The following is a 23,235-nucleotide window of genomic DNA, read 5'->3' as shown; positions in this document are numbered from 1 at the left end:
AACTAAGGGCAGTGTCGGGAATCGCGAATTCTCCGCCAAATTTGCCAGCACAATGTCTACAGCCTGTACCCATACAGGCTACGGCGCAATTCTATGCCAGGTCAGACCTAGTGAGCAGAGCCCTGGCGTCACAAAATATTGTTGCGCTGTGCTTGTTGCAATGGAATTTATCGAGGGCCAGAGCCTCCTGATAGATTCGACGTGTTCCATGGACAACATCGTGTTCTGAAGCACTTAGTCCCAGCTTATGATTAATGTGTCCTCAAGTGTATGGCCTTCTAAATGCCTTCCAATTTTTCTTGTAAACCAATGCCATGAAGAAGAGCAGAAGTGGACAACAGTGAGAAAAAAAAAAAAATGATCAGTTTTCAATGGCTACGCCTGTGTTAATAAGCCCTAACTGATGGAAAAACCCAAGATGTAAACTGGGCCTTACTTAGGACTTCCACTCGAGGCGCGAATACAAATGAATAGCAAATGAATGTGGCAGAACTAATCCAAATATGTGACCAACCTCTTCTCCTGATTCCCCCTTTACTACTTGCTGCGCTTTCATCACTTTGGTTGATGCTATTGCTGTTGCCAAAGCCTAAAAAGAAAAAAAAGAAAGAGATTTAGGAATTTGCGAGTTCACATTTCCGGCCTTCAGCCATTTAAGTTATTATGAGCACAGAACAAGTGCAGATCTATTCAGTGACTATACAGATGATAAATATAATAAGAAGACTTTCCCCTATTCTTGGCAAAGGAAATAACTGAAGACTTAATGGAGATGCGAATTGGCCCTCACTCAGAAGCAAGATCATATTAGACATAATAGAGAAATAGTGAGCAGCAGTAATGTGAACAAAGCACTTGGGGTGATATAGAAACTTTCTTTTATCCAACTTCTTCAGTGGCCTCTATTGGAGAAGGTAGAATAAAGAAGAGACACAGACACAGACTTCTAAGTAACGGGATAACTTTTTTTTGTAAAGTTCAGGAAGGTAAGTGGAGAAAGAGGCATTTCTGTCTAAAGAGATGGATTACAAAGCTCCAATTATCAATTTCTGCAGTTTCATTACAGGTTTCTTAGTAGTGTATACATCACTTGTACATATGCAGTCTAAGGTCCCTTTCACACTTGTGTTGCAGATCACGTCAGAGTTTGATCAGGGTGCGATCAGGGTTTGGTCAGTGAAAAACTGACATTTTGCATCAGAGTTCAATCAGTTTTCAGTCAGAGTTTGTTCAGTGTCTCAGTTTTTCATGCACGTTTCTTTGGTGTTTCCAGGGCAGTTTCAATGCGTTTTTAACGCACAGATAATGCGTATGAAAAAGACTCAGGACTGAGCTCTATCTTTTCTATGGCAATTGATGCGTGAAAAACGCATTGGGCTTGCACGAGTCTCAGATTGCAATGCGTTTTTGATGCGTCTCCAATTTTTTTGCACGTGACTTGCAAAAGTAGAGCATGCTGAGATTTAAACGAGCGTTAAAAAAAAAAAACTGTGCACGTGATTACAATGGGTCACAGTGCAACGCAAGTTCTGCGCATCAAAAGCAAAAATGCAAGTGTGAAAGGGGCCTCACTCGTGTCATATTAGGCTCAGACAGAGTAATCAGTAATCTATGTCCATTACAGAATTTCAAAGGAAATCGAGAAAGACATGAATGACATTCAGCGACAGTCAATGAATGTTTCCAATGGTTCAGTATGAAGACCATTAATAATAACCTACCTCTGCCTTCAAGTCAGACCGGATACGGACAACGCATCTTTGTACGGCCATTTGAAATGTAAAGCTAATGACGCCCTTGATTTTCAGTAGAGCATCTTCACAAAGACTCCTTCGAGACTGAGGATAGAAGCAATGTCAATTTTCAACTAAACAGCAGAAATAATGGATATGTAGAAGTGAAAAAAAAATTGTGAAAACTCAAAACACACAAAAAGGTCAGTAAAACAAATTACAAGTACAGTAATGCACTGTAGAGTGCAAGTAGATTACAAGTAGATTATGAATTATCCTTTATAGAAGTCGCTTTTATTGGAAAACTCGTTCATTTACCCATCTAATAAAAAAGTCAGAGACAAAGTCATGTGAAAAGAAGCAGAGAAGAGTTATATTTTAAGTCAAGTATAGCCTTCAGTTCTATTAATAATACCTAGAAACATGCTGCTGGTGTCTTAGGAAAGACAAGAATCTCATCCCTGCATTAGATGACCACTGATACAAGCATCTATAGACCTAGTTGGAAATTCATTCTACAGATGAAGATCCAGTTCCCTCCAATGTCTGGGCATTCACATTTAATTTAATTCATTTGCCTTATGTAAACATTTCTTCAATTGGATGTTATTAAAAAAAATGTTCCTGTGTGAAGATAATTTCTCATAAATGGAGCCATGTTGTCCCTTAGAAACGAGATTGCTTCCTCGGATACGACCACCCCACACAGCAGCGGTGGCCAGACATGCACTATTGAGTCCTGCCTAACCACCAGGATTCAGTAATCATTACCACAGGACGCTGCAGTAACTCCCGAACATTTCACATACAAAAACCTTTTGTTTATTTGTGCAATCCCTCCCGCAGAGGTGGCCGTATCCAAGGACACAGTCTTGTTTCTAAGAGACCATATGACTACATTTATGACTAATTATCTTCACAAAGGTAATTTTTTTTTAATAACATATAATTGAAGAAATGTTTATGTATGGCAGATTAATGAAACTGAATGTGAGTGTCCAGATGAGAATACCCCTTTAACTGCCTGTATCTCCAGTTCTCAAATGTGATCGGAGAAATGAGATTCTTATCTCTAACATGACAACATGTTTCTAGGTAACACAGATATGAAGATAAGGGTGTCTAAAGTGACGCTTTCCTTGCAGCCTCTAAAAGTGACTTCTCTCAGGCAAGGAATAATCCTTAATTCATTTTCATATGACTTTAAAGGTGTTTCTTTTTCAAGATTTCACATAAAAGAGGGAATCCTAAAAGGATATTCTATACCTGACCTGAGGGGCTAATAGTTTAATGGGGTAAAAGTCCCATCAGGAATTCAGGAGCTACTGGAGTGTGGAGTAACCACGCTGAGCGTCAGGGGCCAAGCCTACACGACACCACCTGTAGTCTCTGAGCTGTTACCTCCATCCCCGGACCAGCAGCGTTTTTCGGCTATTCAGCCATGCCCATGCATGCGCAGTAACTCGGCTCACTGCCGAAAAGATAGGAGAAAAAGTTACTGCGCATGCATGGGCACAGGCTGACTAGCCCAAGAGCTCTGTGGGGCCAGACTTCAGAGGCTACGGGGGTGTAGAGTAGCCTTTGCCTCCTGAGCTCGGGTAACTCCATGCCCCATTAGCCTCTGAAGTTATTATGCATAAAGGATATATAAAGTTTTTATTTAGTTAGGTATGGTTAACAGTTTATCTAAAGGCAGTGCAGAACTTAGTAGGGTGTCAGGTATCTACTATAAGGAATAGTGTATTCCTGATGCTAGGTTTCCTTTAACACAAAGCTGCTGACTAACAGAAAAAAATATGATTATTCTAAACAAAAGAACGTATAATTTTATGACCCCCGAGTAACACAATAAGCCAACGAAGATGAACACATTTTGTTACTTTGTGCACAGCACAACATTGTGAAGATGTCGGTGGCTTGTGGATGTCTGGTCTGACAGCCAAACTGTTCAATCAGATAGTGTATGCTTGGTTAGCCAGGAACAACCTTGACATGTGTTCTGCACTCGTGACTAAAAGGTACAAGGCTTACATGTTAGAAAATAAAAGAAAGAAAGAAATCCAAGTAGATAAAGTAAACTGTAAATCATAAGACATTGCTGGAGAGCCAAGACTTGTTTGCTCCATATGATAAGGAAAGCATTTCCCCTTGGTTAGGCTTTGATTGACTCGAGTGCTCATTGCTGAGCAGTTAGTGTTTAGTTCCCCGTTTATCAGACACCTTGCATCCCGGCTGACGGAACGCATCAAAGCAGATGTTGCAACCCTTCAGCAAATCGTAGATCAGGAGCGCTGTGCACCGCATTCACTCCACTCGCTCCAACGCCAGACCGTCTTTTCAAACAAGCGGACTGCTTTCATACTTGAAGGATGAATAGTATTTCTGGCAGACACGTGCTGACTTCTTATAAAACAATGGGGGAGGGGGGCTCATTTGTATTCTTCTTGTGTGCTTGGGTTTTGTGATAAGTCTTTAACGTGGGGCACAGAAAAGCAATTTGTACTATTGTCTACAACCCCTCTTCCAGATCTTCAGATCTATCAATGGTGAAACTTTTAATGGAAGCTTCCCACTATATACTGTAGGTTTAGCCCTTAGTGTACAAGAGCCCTATTCCCGGTTGCCCGAGTGCTGGGACCCCAATGATCATGTAGTTGGAACCCGACAAGATGTCTGAAAGACTGAGTGACTTCCGTAATGCAGAGAAGGGTCTGTACACTATTCATTTTCTCCTAGGAATCTTGATAAACCACTTTAAAGGAAATCTAGCATTTGCTTTTATGCATTATTAACCAAAACATTCCCCTGAGGATTCTGTAGCTACACTGATGCAGAAACATTTCTTTAATCTCAAAATTGAGCGGTTTTGCTGAATAAACTATTATAAAATTATGATAATGAGTCTCTGTTGCTCCTGTGGCTGCCCCTGCGCTCTCCTCTTACCCCAATTATGCACTGCTCCAGAGAATGATCTAATCACCGTGTTGTCCCTGACTGGCAGAAGTAATCAATTGCTGCACCATCCCCCAGCTGCTGTGTGCGAGTCACCTAGCTCAGGTTGATTAGCCCCATCTGGACAGTTCAGGAAGCCCTGTGTAATGCGTTTATGAACGGCAGCAAGCATGCAACCCAGCTTTCTCAAGGTCCTGAATTTTATACATGTTTTTTTTAAACAAAACCACTCGGATCAGGGATTAAACAAAATAAGTTTCTGCATAAGTGTCACTACAGAATTCTCATGGTATGCTTGGTTCACAATGCATAAAAACAAAAGGTAGATTTCCTTTAACCCCTTAAGGACGCAGGGTTTTTCGCTCATTTCTCGCTCTCCAACTTCAAAAATCCATAACTTTTTCATTTTTACGTGTACAGACCTGTGTGAGGGCTTATTTTGTGCGTAACAATTTTTACTTTCCCGTGATGTTATTTATTTTAACATGCCGTGTACTGCGAAGCTGAAAAAAAATTCCAAATGTGGAAAAATTGAAAAAAAACCGTCACGTTCTTGTGGGCTCAGTTTTTACGACTTTCACTCTTCGCTCCAAATAACACCTCTACTTTATTCTTTGGTTCGGTGCGATTGCAGTGATACCAAATTTATACAGGTTTTATTGTGTTTTAATACATTTTCAAAAATTAAACAAATGTGTACAAAAAAGAAAAAAAAATTTTTGCCATCTTCTGACGCTAATAACTTTTTCATACTTTGGCGCACGGAGATGTGTGAGGGGTAATTTTTTGCGAAATGAGGCGACGTTTGCATTGCTATCATTTTGAGGTCTGTGCGACATTTTGATAATTTTTTATGTTATGTAAAAAGGTGTAAAAGTCGCATTTCGGACATTTTGGCGCCATTTTCCGCCTCGGAGGTCACCGCCGCCCGTAACCGTTTTTATATTTTGATAGATCGGGCATTTTGGGACACGGCGATACCTAATAGGTTTGTGATTTTTACTGTTTATTATGTTTTATATCCATTCTAGGGAAAGGGGGGTGATTTGAACTTTTAATATTTTATAAATTTTTTTTATTTATTTTTTTTCACTATATTTTAGACCATCTAGGGTACATTAACCCTAGATGGTCAGATCGCTCCTACCATATACTGCAATACTTCTGTATTGCAATATATGGCATTTTTGCAGCACATTCATTACAATGAGCCACTGGCTCATTGTAACGAATCTGCAGATGCCAGATAGTCTCGAGTCAAACGAAGACCCAAGGCTACCATGGCAACCGATCGCCGCCCCCCGATGACGTTCGGGGGCGCGGCGATCGTAATAAAGATGGCGGCGCCCGCGCGCCGCCGTCTTTTAAACGCCGCCGGCGACTTTGCCGGCGGCGTTGAAAGGGTTAATAGCCGCGATCGGTGCAAGCACCGACCGCGGTTATTAGCGGTGGGGGTTTGCTGCAATATGCTTCCTCATTCACCCCTCCCCCCACCTCAGGAATCCTCTTCGACAAGTCACAAACAGCCAACATCACTCTGAGTACCTTCATTGCTCCTCCCTCAGAAATTCTCTTCAGCGAGTCACACACAGTCAGCGTCTCTATTAACAATAGTGGCTCTAAGCCCATGATTCGAGCAATCACTGAAACATCTGTAGGGTGGTTCTGGTGACAGGTTCCCTTTACTATATACCTACACGGGCTGATCTGATTTGAATGTTGCTTGTCGAGAGCAGGCATGACCAAAAACTGTATTCACATGCATATGGAAACCTTAAAATGGTGTTCAAAAGAGGAATTCATGACAACATAACCCTGTGAAGGGGTTCTCTCTCAATCAACTTGTATCCTATAACCACATAGACTGCAATGGGATTTTCAGTATGACTTACAGGATGAGCCTGACATCACAGCACAGCTAAGAGGAACTTGCAGTCTCCCATTCTGTCAATCTTTGGGGGGGGGCATCAGCAACCCCTCTGATCCGACATTTATCTCTTATGAAGAGGTTAGGGGATAGGAAAAATATCAATTGTTGGAAAACTAGGCTGAGGATGACTGTCTGACTAAAATGAACTCACATTGGCTGGGGACAGAGAGATGGAAACTTTTTGGTCTGACTATGAGGTTAAGCCCAATGTCTAAGTCCGGCTGCAGAAATGACCTGTATGTTGATCCAGTCCCGCGGATAGCACACACTGCACAGAAATATGATGCAAGGGCTCCCTGTTTCAAACTGCAGCACCGTTATTCAAATAGTTCTTACAGTACCAGATAGAAGACAGGGAGTCCATGCATCAACATAAAAATCCAATCCCACGGGTTGCACAGATTGACCTAAAACGAATGCACCTTTAGGTAGGTTTTTCATGGAAGGTGCCCTTCATTCAGATACGTAGATGTTCTTAGCTCAACAGGAAGGAAGGAGCAGCAGTGATATAAGGAGATCATATATCCGCTTACCGTGTCATCAAGGCCATCAATATGCAAGACCACGGTTTTGGCACGTTTATTTGTAGCTCCAAGGAAGAACTGGGCCTTCCGCCGTCTAGAGTTCATCTCATTCGTACAGTCACCATCTGCTGTGCTGGATGACTGAAGGAGATCATAGACTTCTGTAGCAAGAATCTGTGTGTCCCCCGGTGTGGTGGTCCTGCAGCAAGACAAAAACCTTCTAAATTACAGACTGTAGATACAGTTTTTGGACATTCACAAAGTCTAATAAAAGTATTGGGTATTACAATGTGCAGTGAGACCATACAACAGAGCTGGAGGTGCCCTGCGTAATTCCACATTACAGGGATTATTTATCCGATGTAGTCAGGACACTAGTGATTTACACTATGGAGATTGTCTATGGAGCCAAAGTAAGTGTTTCTATAAGACTGTGGAGACTGTACAGAGCTATAGTAAACTAACATAGCTCTATGTATACAGACCTATAGTAAGGTCAGGTGTTCATATAAGTCTACTGAGGCTGTACAGAGCTATAGTAGGTGCATGCGCTCATGTAAGACTATGGAGGTTGTACAGAGCTATAGTAGGTGCATGCGCTCATGTAAGGCTATGGAGTCTGTACAGAGCTATAGTTGGTCCGTGCGATCATGTAAGGCTATGGAGGTTGTACAGAGCTATAGTAGGTGCATGCGCTCATGTAAGGCTATGGAGGTTGTACAGAGCTATAGTAGGTGCATGCGCTCATGTAAGGCTATGGAGTCTGTACAGAGCTATAGTAGGTGCATGCGCTCATGTAAGGCTATGGAGGTTGTACAGAGCTATAGTAGGTGCATGCGCTCATGTAAGGCTATGGAGTCTGTACAGAGCTATAGTTGGTCCGTGCGATCATGTAAGGCTATGGAGGTTGTACAGAGCTATAGTAGGTGCATGCGCTCATGTAAGGCTATGGAGTCTGTACAGAGCTATAGTAGGTGCATGCGCTCATGTAAGGCTATGGAGGTTGTACAGAGCTTTTCCAGAGATATTGTCTCCAGAACGTCAACAATTGACATGGACATAATAATAACAAAAACTAAAATGGTCAAAAACAAAAAACATATTTTCATACTATATTCCACGGTTCTGTATTTATATCCAAATATAGGATTTTCTCATTTATACCGCCTTGTCTGTAATTGGCTGAAGCAATGACAGGAAGTCCAGAGTTTTATAGGCCTGAACAGCATCAGATGGGGGGGGGGGGGATTCATTTTTTGTTTCATAGTAAGGGCTGTGCTATTTCTGATTTTATATATGAGAGAGAGCATGAGAGAGAGTGAGGGAGCTATGCAGGAAACCCAGGTGTTGCAGCGACCGTGTGGAGTGAGAGAGATCATATCTATCTGGAGTCTTATTATTTTGGTTTTTATCCTGAAGTAGAAGGCTTTATGTTTTATTTTGGCTTTTTCTTGCAATCCCTTCCCCAAAAATAAGGCATATTTACAAACAGCTATACATTCCGAATCTTGGAATCTAGAAACACAGTTCTGTTATTTTATAGAGCAGAACCTCCTTTAAAATATCTCAAACAAATTTTGATTTTCACATGCAGCAGCCACACCTGACCTGTAACTTCAACAATGTTTACCTCCGATTCTATGGTACCTGAAAACACAATGCACTTTCAATATTGGAGAAATTTTCCTCTTTAAAATAACACCAAAACTGTGTTTCTATTGATATATCTGTCACTTCAGAAGATATCCCTTTCAGCTGAAGGAGGAGGAAGAGGCTAATGATTGCTTTGCACTGCAAGCAACCACAAGGACAAAAAGGGCACATGTATGAGAAATTGGGGCCAATGATTCCAATGTTACAAAAAAACTGAATTCAGGGTTTGCAGAGTTATGATGATGTCCTGGAAAAAGATGACATGATTACATGTGAATAAATGTGGATGTTATTGTGTTCAAGAAGAAAATTGGATTTTTTTTTTTATTCTTGGGGGAAAAAAAGCCCTAACCCAGTCAACAATATCATTTATATTTTTTGTATATGTATTTTTTTTTTACATTTATGAATCTCCTTTACATAAAGAACAAAGCCCCTACGAGCGAAACGTGAAAGCCATCAGAAGCGCTGGAGAATATTCATGCATGACGCCCGAGACGTTTGCACCTTTAAGGGACAGCTGATAATTAAACTTGTACTACATTAACGCTCCTAATCACCCTAAGTGAATGCTAATTTAGAAGAACAGATTACAGCAGTGGATTTTCTTCAGCTTGTTAAAACGGCAGATGATCCGGCCGGAGCTCGCTCTATTTTATTATTTTTTTCCACAGGCTGATAGTTATTTAACATGTCGATTATCTGAAGCTATAGAAGGTCGGGGGGTTGGGGGAGAGGAAAGTTAATTAAAAAACTTTAGCCTTCGGAATAGAAAAGAAAGCGGTTACCGGAGGGAACGTCCTTCTTTACAGACCATAAAATTCAATTATTAAATAACATTTGAGGCTGCTAGTTTTAATGTAGTTCATATGGACACATTAAAATGTGTGAAGCATGCATAAATACCAGCATTGACAAACTCCTCTGCTCTTTATTATGCTCAGCATCGGATGCGCTCAGTGTTATGTCTGCATGGAACTGTAGGAAGGTGTCACTTCTGCTCTCGCCAAAAGTCAAGGAAATATGTCTTTAAGCTTGACTTCAAGTCAGACTTGACATTCTAGGTTTCTGCTGACAAAGAGTTCCCAAGTTGACATAACATAAATGTCTTTAAAGTTTAGTTTCCTTGTGGAGAGCAGATTAGCCCGTCACTGCCGAGGGGCCTGTAAAAAGATTTCTCCGTCCAAGTGGAGTGCAGTCAAGCAGACGCGGAGGGCTGAAGGGGTTAACGCGCTGCGGGAAAGGAGACGTTGTTCGGATACGCTCTCCAAGTAGGAATTAGACTTTATTAAAAAGTAGCGGTGATTGGGAGGTAAATCAGCAGACGGGGGGAGGCATATTTAACCTAGGAAAAGAAATTGTTCATCTCCTCTTTAACCTTTCCGCTCTCTTTATGATCTGTGCGAGGCGCCTGACATTTTTGGAATGTCAAAGGGATCGGAATTTGTCACCAGAATTTCCTTGGCCGTTGTGTGACTAACCTTAAAATAGACAAACTCGTATCCCTAAGCATCCATCAATTATATCTTCACAGTCTCAATTTTACTACAGTTTTCAAATTGACCACCATTATATTGCGGGGCTGTGAAGTTGGTAAGCTAAAATCCTGACACCGACTCCTCCATGTACCTAGCTCCGACTCTCCTGATCTGTATAGAAGTTCTAACATGAGAGCAGGCATTTCTTCCCACTGCCTTATTCTTCTTATCTGTAGCAGAGGAGCTTCACTACTGAGCATGTACATAAAGTACATAAAGTACACTTTGAAGTGAGATGTAAATTGGTTTTATGAAGTCAAGGAGGCGGAGAGTTTAATACTGAAGTCAAACCTCCCTTTACTGTAATTGATGCTTCTGCATCCATGGACATCATTGATCCCATCTGCTGAGGTCCTGTGATAGATGTCAACTACATGGGAGGAGGTGTTCAGAGGCAGGGAGAGCTTGACTTCAATGTTAAACTCTCCGCCTCCCTGACTTTATACATCTAACTTAAATCCCTCTTCACAGTACATTTTTTGGATGATGCCACCACACTGGGCCATGAAAGAAATATGACCCAGAAGCTACTCAACTGCTTGACAATATACTGGGAGTGGTTTATTAGGTCAATTTCTGATGACAGGTTCCCTTTAATGGTTTAATATCATAAGCCTTTGTCTCGCCGTGCTCGTCAACGAAGGGAAATCTCAAATTTCATTATAGCAACTGTAGGCTTGATAGCTTTCTGCTGTGTACTGAAGCTCTTCTACTTGTCCATGCTTGGATGCTTACCTGTGGCTACTGCTACCTGCGGCATAAATAAGGCCATGTGACTTTGTACTTGGTAGCCATATGCCCCCCCCCTCCTTGCACATGTATATGATGTTGTAGCAACCTAACTCACTGAATACAGCCCATAATGTGACATGTCTGGTTTAACAAATATGTCCGCCCCTCACACCACATTACATCACATTCCAGATACGTTACTTACTTCTGAATGACGTTCTGCAAGCTCAACATCATTCCCAGTTCGCTTCTCATCTTTTCTCTGTTGGCGCGGCATTCTGCTAGATAGCGAAGAGCCTGAAACAAACAAATAGAAAGCAAATCACCAAAGTGGGACCGAAAATCACACAGCGCACTTAGTGCATTTATATGTATATGTTCTCACGTAGTACAACACTAGAGATGGAAGGCGTCTCCCTCTGACCCAAGCCCATTGCCCGCAGGTCAGAGAAACCTGCTCCGTGCAACTGCAAGATATCCTGGACTGAAGCCTGAGGGTGCATTCATATGTCCAGTTTTTCAGATGCAGTTTTCGAAGCCAAAATCCGGTGTGGATCATAATGGGTGAGAACATATCACTGAGAGAAGCCGCTTCTCTTCTTTTTTCATTCCGCTCCTGATTATGACATCAAAAACTGCATCTGAGAAACTGAACGTGTGAACGCACCCTCAATCACCAAACAGAATGTAGATCCGCGACATCCCACACGCAAATGGACCGAGTATCTTAGACTTTACTCAATCATGGGCAACAGGCTTCAACCTCTTATCAACTTTGCACCTTCGTCACACATCCCATTTTTTAAGTGGTTATACCTTTGGAACATTTTAACATATCCAGGGGATTTTGAGATCATTTTCTCGTGACACATTGCATTGAACATGTTTTTTTCTTAGATGTGGGCTATATGTTTTGCATTTATAAAAAAAAAACGGTTATTTGGAAAAAAAAAAAAATTTTTTTACATTCTAAACTTTCAATTTTTATTTTTTTGGCTCAAACAATTTACACATTTTCAGTAGATAAAATAGCAAAACACTCCAGAAAATTTGATACCCAATGTCTTCCGAGTAAAACAGTACCCCATATGTGGTGGCAGACACTTCATGATTCCTCTGTGCTATGAGATGCTGTGTGCTGACAATGTGCTTAGATTATCAGGGTACAGAGTTATCTACACTTTATTTAGCTTCTGAATATTCTCCCAGTAGAAAAAGAGAGATGAGATCCATGAGATGGATATAAAACCACAATGACTCTCAGCGCTGCTACATCTCAGCTATTACACAGACCGTAAGCTCTGCTAAACCTCCTTCCCCTGCTATATATATCTTATCTGTAGTTTGTACCTCATTTACATTGGGGGTTTTTTTTTAGGTATTTTTACAATTTTACTAAAGAAAAACTATAATTATCACCATCTCAATAGTTTCCATCAGGTTCTGATACACAGCCCACTATAGCCACTAATATGGCCAACTACACACAGGGTATAGTGCAGATTTCCATGTGAAACATGTGCATCGTAAAACAATAGCAGAGAATAGGATTTATCCAGATCACATACAGTATAGAAATTACCCGATGTGTAGGGTCCTTATGGAGCCAATCCCTATGTACAGGCACCACTCACCTCACCCTCAAAATGTGCCCACAATATACTGCATTGCCCCAGACAGGGCTACTTCTAATATCCACCAGACTGAATCCATCAACCCTTATGGGACCACCTGCTCACTACAGAGTTAATCCCAGGTAGGGAGAGAATGGGACAAAATACTCGCTATTCTCTGGTGTTTGTTTGGCAACACAAGTACTAAAAACACATTCCAGCTAAATACTTTTGGCGTATTCCGCTCCCTCATGGCTTCATTTTAGCAGAACTAAAAAATATCTTTTCTTGTCTCCTTTGGCGATGCTTGCAGTCAATGGGGGAGATTTATTATTGGTTTTGCTGGGCTTTTTTGGCATATAAAAAAAGTTGCATATAGGATTGCAACTTTTCAGGCGGAATGCTTGCAAAGGGGGGGGGGGGAGAGTTCTCAAGCACTTTCGGCAATAAAAATGCTGAAATACATGTAAAACACGATAGTGTCATAAGGAGAAGCTTATTTAGGACACTACTACCAGTAATTTGGTGATAGGTGTCCTTTAACACCACAATAGTGCTCTAACCGCGGGATCTAACAGATTAAGAGTCCTGATCGGATGTCATTCCGATTTGGACTATAAGAGCATGGTCATGGCTCTTCCCTGCACAGGTGATCCTTGCAGAACTTAAGCTAGGCCAATAGAGAAACCCGTCAGCCTAGCCGGAGACCAGTTAGTGACCGACGTAAAAACCCATAACCCATGGCACTAAAGGGTTAAAAATGCTAAATGTTAATAGTGACATACAAAAAAAATTAATTATTCAACCCACATATAAACAATGTAAAATGTGGATTTTTACCTATCATGTCCCACATAAAATCCAATAAAAAGTTATAAAGAGATTACCGTATATACTCGTGTAAAAGCCGAGTTTTTCAGCACAAAGAATGTGCTGAAAAAACCTCATCTCGGCTTATACACGAGTCAATAATAATAAAAAATAAATACTCACCCTCCGGCTCTCGGAACCTCGGCGCCGGCTTCTCTCTTCTATCTTCTCTTGCCGGCAGTCGCACCGTCGCATCGCACTGTGCGCCCGTCGGCAGGTCGCATGGACGCAACTGCCGGCAAGTGAAGATAGAAGAGAGAAACCGCCGCAGAGGATCAGGAGCCGCCGCCGCAGAGGACCGGGAGCCGCCACTAAGCATCAAAGGTGAGTATCGTCGGAGGGTGAGTATTAAGTTTATTTTTTTATTATTCACTAGGCATACTGAGGGCAGGCTGTATACTACAGGGGCTGGCTGGTTGTATACTACAGGGGGCTAGCTGGCTGTATACTACACCCTCGGCTTATACTCGAGTCAATAGGTTTTCCCAGTTTTTGGTGGTAAAATTAGGGGTCTCGGCTTATACTCGGGTCGGCTTATACTCGAGTATATACGGTATATTAGGGGGGGGGGAATGTTATCCCACTTGGAAAATACTAATGCAAGTTTGATAAATTTCTTCCCTACTTTTACATAATCAGATCACATCATATTCTCCAAAATTTGTAAAATGTAAGAAAGACTTGACTGAAAACAAGATCATTGAGAATTTTGAAAATGATGAATGATTCATAAACAAACGCAAAAACACATAAACCTAAACTGACCACTAACATAAAGTACAAAATTTCACAAAAAATCTCAAAATCACTTTGGTAGTTTAAAGTGTTCGAAAGTTATAACCATATAAAAGGAAACATCTCAGATAACAAAACAAGGGGCTGAGCCTTAAGCTTCAAAATGGTTGTGTCCTTAAAGGGCTATATAATTCCTGGACTCCACTGCAATTACAATACTGTACTCTTCCCGGTCACCATTAGATGCCTCATAGCCTGAGAACTGCAGAGTAAGAGCAATTCCCTGTTCTCTGTACTCAGAAATGTGCTTTACTTGCAGGTCATGTAATGAATGAACATGCAGGAAAATCTGTACACACCAATAGCAGCAATACAGGAGGGAGAGGGGCTGGAAGAACTTTATTTTTCCATCTCTCTTATGCACATAAATACTGAAGTGAATTATTTAACTGAATAATATAACTTTTCAACGTACTTTGCAGAGATGAATAGTACAGCTTCGTATAAGAAACTCTGGAATATATCCAACTGGGGAAAAATGCTATTTCTTAATTATGTGGCTCTTTTCTTCCTCCCCACCGCACTTCTACAATGGCTCATTCGACATAACACTATTCTCAGCCTAACCATGCTGATCTCTGTGATTGCAGTCACTTGCTGTAGACATGACGACATCGTAGCAAGAGGAAAATTGTCATGGGCAACCAATTTAAAGGAAATCTACCATCAAAATCCAGCATAATCAACCAGAGGCTCATAAACCCAGGCACTGTCACTGTGGTAAACGTCTTCTATTTGTTACCTCCTATCTTCTAAATAGAAAATTTCCAAATTATGCTAGTGAGTCAGAAGTGTTACAGAAGTGGGGGTGTTACAGATGTCTGCTGTGCTTGGCTTCACAGGCTTTTACACTGAGCAGCAGCTTGCCTCAGTCTCACCCTCCCCCCTTCCTGTAATCTCAGCAGCAGTGAGTACACAGTGGTAAAGGGGGAATGCTCATTCAGAATGCAACTGCCTTTGCAGGTCCAGTTTGCAGGTTAGAAGGAAGGAGGCCATAAATAATATATATAAGAAGATTACACCAGTCATTGTGCCTGGATATGTAAGTGTCCCCGGTTTATCATGCTGGATTTTAATGGTAGTTTTCCTTTAAGTTTCCAAATTAAAGTAGAGGGGAGCGGGAAAGAGCAAGCTGAGAAAGAAAAACAGGAAAAGACAGACTTCTGGAGCTAAAGCGGAAGTTTCTAATGCACCCCTAGTGCTTTATTCACATAAATGAGAACATTTTACTGTTTATATCCCTTGGCTCAAATGCAGAAATAACACTTCTCAAACAAGTGAGTTTGCTATAATTTTATCTACTCAAAATGATGCGAGTATACTGACAGCTGCAATGAACCTAATGTTTGCCAACTACTTTGATATCCATTCAGTATGTAACCAGAAACCTCCGATAATGCTAACACTGCTGTGTTGTACACTACAAACGCTGGACCGCCCTCAAAGCGATCCAGCGTATTCATGACGCATGGCAGTCGCTGCCCCTAATCCCGCCCCCTAATGAATACGCCGGACCGTTTTGAGAGCGGTCTGGCGTTTGTAGCGTACAGCGTAGTAGTGTTAAAAAGCGTTATTGGAGGTTTCCGATAACACTTGCAGTGTAACATTGATGCGTTTGGTTAAGCACTGGGAGCACCTGAGTGAAGTTGGCCCCCCCACCTTGTTCAAATCAAACAAAATTGGTGTCAAACGTTTGTGCTGGTTTGTGCAGCAGAAATTTTTGTTTGTGCCGCTATAGTTTTTAAGATTTTAATGAAAGTTTCCAGAGGTCATCAGAGGTCAACCAGCCCCCCCACGTTGCCCAAATCAAACAAAACTGGTGCTGAACAATTCTGCTACGTTTGTGCTGGTTTGTGCTGCTCAAATTTTTGTTTGTGCTGCTATTGTTTTGAATATATGAACAAAAAATTAAAGTTCAAAAGTTCAGCCAGCCCCCCCACATTAACCGAATCAAACAAAACTGGTGTAAAACGTTAGTGCTACGTTTGTGCAGCAAAAATTTTCGTTTGTGCCGCTATAATTTTTAATATATTCATACTTTTTTGCAGAGGTCATCAGAGTTCATTTCTTCCAAAGTACAATGTGTTTACTAGCTCCCCCTGGTGATCAAACCAGGGAAGTGTCACTAGGTTTGTTTTTTACCAGTTCATCCTAAACACCTCAAACACCTGAACATAGCTTAAAAATTATAGCGGCACAAACAAAAATTTTTGCTGCACAAACCAGCACAAACGTAGCACTAACGTTTGACACCAGTTTTGTTTGATTCGGTTAATGTGGGGGGGCTGCTTGAACTTTTGAACTTTAATTTTCTGTTCATATATTCAAGACAAAAGCAGCAAACAAAAATTTGCGCAGCACAAACCAGCACAAATGTAGCAGAATTGTTCGGCACCAGTTTTGTTTGATTTGGGCAATGTGGGGGGGCTGGTTGACCTCTGATGACCTCTGGAAACTTTAATTAAAATCTCGAAAATGATGGCGGCACAAACAAAAATTTCTGCTGCACAATCCAGCACAAACGTAGCACAAACGTTTGACACCAATTTTGTTTGATTTGAACAAGGTGGGGGGCCAACTTCACTCAGGTACTAGGAGCTGCTTACTTTAGTAACAGCTCCTAGTGCTGTTTTTCACAATATATTGTATCTATATTGTATGTTGTGGGCATGTGTTTTGTGGGGTCAGAAGGTGTTGCCGTTAGCCATCTAAGGACACTCTTATGTGACCATTAGCAGCCAATGACGCTTAACCCCTTCACGACCGATGGTCATTGGTGCCAGAATGTCCAGGTCAATTTTCGCTATGCACTTCTTTAAATGACGATATCTCTGGAAAAGCTTTACATATCATAACATATTTTACTTATTTTTTTGTTAAGACATATGAGACTTTATCTTGACATGATAGTTTGATGTTTAGTTTAACACCAGTTGTATTTCTAGGTGCCAGGGTTAAAGAGACATAGCTGTTTGCAGTTGGCTACTGTCATGACGTACTTTATCTACCTTAATAGGTAGAATTCTGATGGTAGGAATCCTCTTAGATTTATTATTATTATGGCTGCACCGGAACTTGCATTGTGTCACATTCCCAGATGAAGCCAAATCATTAGCACTAAATCCCAAATGTAAGAGGAGGCTGCCAACACTCATGTATCTATGATGATATCATAAGTAATTAATAGTCGAAGAGTAAATCAGCATTATTATGATGGAATTAGCATTCTACCACATATACATTCTTGCACTGACCAATAAGGCGGAGTAAACAACTTGGGGATTGGGATGGTCTAGGAATAGGATGAGGCCCGGCAGGCAGCCTTGATCTTGTACAATGGCTCGGCGGTTCAAAGGGTCTGAAGCCAAGTCCCGCAGCTGATTGACAACCGCAAGTGCATCCGGCTCCCCGCTCATTTTCAGAGGATGTCTTTATGCCATACGCACAGAATACCTAAAAACAAGGGAGATAGAAGATTAATATAGACAAAACTCATTTCACCATCACAAACTTTCTACAACTACCATAAATCAATAATTATAAAGGTTTGCCCAAAAATTACAACAATAACAGGGGACCAGTTTACCTCTGTCTGAGGAAAGAAAGAGCTGAATAGATCTCTTTGAGATGGATGGAGAATAATGGCGAATACAGGGCTCAGCCATTTCTGCAAGTCCCAGTGCAATGAAGAAGTAGCAGACACCTGCAAGATGACCACTATGCAGATAGGGGGGACAGAGGGGGGTGGGTCATACATTTATCCTCTTGATAGCTGTGTAGCCAAACTAGAGGGGAGACCAAACATTACACTGACAGTGATAGATTTTTGAGCACCAATGTCTCATAATTGTGATAATTATTTAACATTAATCACAATAGCAAAGATATTTCAAGGGGACAGGACTGAACTATTTTGCTTATTCTATTAGAACCTCAGATTTTGTGCCCCCCCCCCCTGAATTCATACATAAATCTGTCTTAAAGGGAACCTGTCATAAGGTTTTCGCAGAAGTCTTCAAAGACCGGTGGATTTTTATATAAAAGAAAACATGGGGCACAGTATGAAGACTTCTGTGGAAACCTGTCATTAGGTTTAATTGTGAAAAATCTGATGATAGGTCCCCTTTATACTAAACATAAAAGTCTATGGAAAGGGGTGGATGGAGAATGCAACTTCACTGTACAATTATTTGGAGATTTCCTGCTGAAATTTTAGTGCTACCAACATTTGGGGAGAGAAAGATCCGGATGACATGAGATTTTAGCACTACCTGGTGTTGTTTTGTCATGTAGTAACTGACAAGCAATTATCATAATTGAAACATGCAAAAGAAATACGATTCATTTGTGCAAATTTACAGGATCAGTTACTGCTTTGTGTGAATGTACTCAAACAGTAGATTACACCCTACACCTGTTTGACAGAAGCCAAAATCTGCCATTATGGGAAGGCGAGGTGACTGGTGGTATAATAAGCCTTCAGCTGCTATTATATGCATTAAAGCATAATTTGATCAGTGGGGGTTCTGTGCTCATTACATTTTGCATGTTCCCTGGATGCGGACCTCCATCTACCGACATGGAGAACATGTATATAAAGTAATGAGCGCACAGCCCAGTGACCTGCCCCATTTCGGCAGGGCAGGGGGCGTCACCAAGTCCTGAATGTGGCCGACAGCGGATCATGAGACCTTCAGATTACCAGGGTATATACAATATGAGTGGTTACCACGATTTACTTTCATGTAGCCAACCTCTAAGATTTCCATACAGTGAGCTACACACTAGTTCACTGTGATTTTCCTTTTGAACCCCCCCCAATGCACTCAATGGGGGGAGTCTTTCTCATGGAAACAAAGGATAGGTCAAGCTGATATACAATATGCCTGATTCTTCTTTCCCTTTGACATTGAATTAACCCAACTTTATTCATTTGTTTTTGAATAACTTTACAAGAGGATATCGATATTTTAGTGTACAAGAGCGGCAGAGATAACCAAGCACTGTGCTCAGCAATTTTGGCCATTCCCAGAGTGCTGAATAGAGCGGTAGGATGCATACCTGAGCTGCCACTTCATTCAATTAAAGAGAATGGGACACCCAGCAGTCAGACCACCTCTAACGTGTGGATAAGGGATAACAGAATTTGTTGTAACCCCTTTAGTAATCACTGTCTGGGCCCTAGGACTGACACATCTGGGCACTACACTACAAAGCGGCCCAGGCCCCATTGTAGACATTACTAAAGAGGGGTGGGATATACACATCATTTGCTGGATGCTGGGGTCATACCACTGCCGTTACCTGTACTGTATATAGATAATACTTGGATCATTTTTACTGGTTTTGTCCATGTACTTTGTGTTTGGCATCACAGCTCAGTCCCATTTGTACTGAAAGAAATACAAATCTCTCTTCCTAATCTCACACAATCCCTTTAATCCTGTTAATAATATAATGACTTGGGAGGCAGCACAGATGCATCTTAAAGGGGCCTGGCACACATTAGATATCTATATCGTCTTGTGAAGGTGCTCAAGTACAAATGAGTAAAGTTGGGTTAATTCCATGTCAAATGGAAATAAGGTTCGGACACATTGGGCGTCAGCTTGACCTATTCTTTTTCCATGGGAAAGACTTCCCGCATTGAGGGATAAAAAAAAAAGTATAGCACAGCGAAAAAGTGTGTAGACCTTAAAGGTTTTGGCCACAAAAGAAAGTTTACCTTGGCAACTACAACAGTCCAATAGGGTCCCATATTGTACTTTCCTCTTTAGGGTCATGTGACCAACTGGCAGCCGTTTTCAGCACTTCATACGAGTTACCGTGTCCTGCTGACGGCTTATGGGGTTCTGTGCTTACTACAGTTTGCATGGGCCCTGCAACAGCGGATCATGAGACCTCCAGATTACCAGGGTAAAGACAATATGGGGGACCCTATTAATCTATTGTACTTACCACATTCTACTTTCATGTGTAGCCAACCCCTTTAAAGTTCCCATACAGCGGATAAACACTTGTTTACTGTGCTGTACCTTTTACCCCCAATGCACTCAATAGGGGGAGGCTTTTTTTTTTTTTTTTTTTTAGAGATCTTCAATGAAATTGCACCATATGTCCAATGGGGTAAAATTACACAATAAGCCATACACAAAAATGTGTCGGTAACTCCACGCCAGTGATTTCCTACCTCTCCTGCTCAGAACTCACCCGATTAGTTCAAGGTCAACCCAGTGACATGGAAATGTAACTATTGTAAAATTCACACTGAGACTTTCCCATAGAGAAAGATGAAGTTGTGTCGTGGCTGTGATTGTAACAATTACACAAAATAGTGTTCTTGTATCTGCACAATTCTGTAGGACTCAAAGTTTACAAAACTGTTTCTTAGAGGAAAATCCATCATAATAAACCAGGGACACTTACTCATATACGCAGGCACTGTGACTGTGGTAATCATCTTACATTTATTATCCATGGCCTCCTTCCTTCTAAAATCATCTTTTAAAATTATTAAGTGCTCCTGGGGGCTTTACCAGGGCCCCTCCAAGTTTCAAATTCACAGGATGTTACTGTGAGCAAGGAGCACTTCCTCATCCCACCCTGAAACATCTTGTGCTGAACTGAGATTACGTCAGGCAGAGGGAGAAGAAAGGGAAACAGTGTAACAGCCTGTGAAACTCTCTGGTAACATCCCAGGAGCACTTCTGGCTTATTAGCATAATTTTAAAAGTTGATTTTTAGAAGGAAGGAAGGAGACCATGGATATCAAATATACGATTACCTGGATCTATGAGTAACTGTATAGCAGAAAGCAGACATGATTTTATTATGCTGTACAACCCCATTCACACTTCTCAACCACATTCTGTCACTAAAACCCACAACTGACCCGCATACCCTGCTGAAGAAGCTTCAAAGAAATGTCCCCCATCCCACTGATGTATGAATTGTATGTATCACATATAGCAGGGTAGAAAACGCTGAGACAGGCTTTATTACAATTCATCCAGGGTGTTTTATGCATGAGAGTCCCAGATTCTGGGGAGCTCCCCTTTGTGATGGATACTGGAACCTGAGACACAAAACAATATGCTCTCGCTACATAGATATAGGCACCCCACACCGTGGACCATGGACGTCCTAGGCCACCACCTAAAGGCAGTTTATTTTGATATGAGATTGGGGGGAATGTGCCAGAGCTCTGTGAGTTTTGACAAGTCCGGAGGCCCTATTACTACTTGTGTGGCTTAGCTTAACGTGCCCCAAGGTGAAACATAACTATGAGCCAAAAAACGTTACTGTACACCAAAACGTTGTCTCATAGTTCTGGAAACAAGTAAGCCAGTAAATAATAGGCACAATGTTAGACTGGACGGATTTACAATCTAGCATGAGAAACTGTGATAAATCTGGCTCCATATAAGCCTAACTGCACAGGTACATGCAAAAATCAGGTGGGCCTAGAGGCAGCCTACCTGCCTCTGGTTACTGTCATTGTGGGGGACAATAATAGAAGTGGTTGGGCTTAAGAGCCCCCACTTGCAGTCAGTTATTCCTTCTGATACCCCTTCATACACATGCATGCTCTGCCCAACAAATGTTCCAACTATCATCTGCTTATCCACTCTGTGAACAGATGATTGAACATGTTGAATTTGAGCATGCCCCATCTTTTAATCATCAGTGAAAGTTCCATAAAGATGAGCTGGTCCCATCATCAGTCACCCCAATACCCCAGGATCAGAGTAATATGGATCCAACACATCCTCTGACCACACATGTGATTGGCTAGGCTACATTTCCATTACAGCGCACCTCATTGTACCCCTATGGGCAACGAGGGTACATATCATGCCCCAATAGTCTGTATTAGTTGTGTATTTGGGGTCTGTAGACCCTCTATACATGTATTTGGACACTTCCTTATGTAGATGTGATGGATATATACATATATAGCAGCACATGCTCTCCCTGCGGTGTCTGCCGAATACGACCTGATCCAAAGCAAGTCGTATGCGCGGTTAAAACGCACCTTACTACTAAATATCGCATTTGCATGGTGTGAATGAACCCGACTACAAGCACAAGCTGCAGCCGGCCGAGCCCAGTGTATGTCCTGTGTACCGGGGCATGCTGGGAGATGCCAATAACCCATCATCACCGATTGTATCATACAACTAGACCCCTGGAGCGACCCGGTGACCCTGCCCAGGTGGCCATTCCAGCACATCTGTATCTCCAGGAATGTGTCTATGACGTCAGCCGTATGACACAGCCCGGTAACGGGACACACGTGACCCTGTACACCCGGCAAGGCCCATCTACAACCTGCCTACACACACCGGTACCGCACACGGTAAACACTCACCGATTACAGGTCCGGGCCTCTCCAGCCGCGGCCTGGGTCCACCTCCCGCAGAACGAATCTGTAATTGGCTATTGTCAAAGCCCGGCGCTCCCGACCAATCATTTGCCTCGTTCTAAACGTAGGCAGTGATTGGCTAGCGAATAGACAGCTCTGTCACCGGCCGCCATGTTTAGTGTGGGCGTCTGATTCTGAGGGAACATAAAGTCATCTCAGTGCTGAAAGGAGATGAGGGTCGGAATGTTGGTTGTGCAGATAGTTAGGGACATGTTGTGCTGAGGAGAACAAGACGACCTTCAGTTGTCATGCTTAATAAACACATGATATCAACATGGCTGTTTGTCTGTTATGTCACTTTCCATTCCAGGGATTGTCTGAGAGTAAGAAATTAAATCTTATAAAACAACTCAAAATCAAACACACGCAGCAAAATATTTCAGTAAAACAGTTAAAATAAAACTAATTTATCAAGCAATGTGTTTAGCAATTTATCATGTTTCTACGCTAGTTTTCTGGTGTGGAAGCAG

The 23,235-nt window shown here is 41.7% G+C and overlaps 1 protein-coding gene across 3 annotated transcripts in view; it reads right to left on the bottom strand.

The window, feature by feature from the left end:
* ARMC1 (armadillo repeat containing 1) overlaps positions 1-22,868 on the bottom strand; it is a 28,345-nt gene extending 5,477 nt beyond the window's left edge. The window contains exons 1-6 of one of the 3 annotated variants that reach the window (XM_072151819.1): positions 22,712-22,868; positions 17,595-17,793; positions 11,268-11,359; positions 7,149-7,338; positions 1,722-1,838; positions 515-589 (exon numbers count right to left, since the gene is read on the bottom strand). In XM_072151819.1, coding sequence (XP_072007920.1) covers positions 515-589; positions 1,722-1,838; positions 7,149-7,338; positions 11,268-11,359; positions 17,595-17,756 — 636 coding nt within the window. In that variant the 5' untranslated portion in view covers positions 17,757-17,793; positions 22,712-22,868. Of the gene's footprint in view, positions 1-514; positions 590-1,721; positions 1,839-7,148; positions 7,339-11,267; positions 11,360-17,594; positions 17,794-22,375; positions 22,446-22,467; positions 22,489-22,711 lie in introns of those variants that run through there. The other 2 variants (XM_072151821.1, XM_072151820.1) reach the window with 2 other exon arrangements.
* Positions 22,869-23,235: the final 367 nt, after the last annotated feature.

Source organism: Engystomops pustulosus, chromosome 5 (assembly GCF_040894005.1).
Source record: "Engystomops pustulosus chromosome 5, aEngPut4.maternal, whole genome shotgun sequence".
Classification (NCBI taxonomy): Eukaryota; Metazoa; Chordata; class Amphibia; order Anura; family Leptodactylidae; genus Engystomops; species Engystomops pustulosus.
The sequence above is the reverse complement of the archived record's forward strand: the minus strand, read 5'-3'. Positions and strand labels throughout refer to the sequence as shown.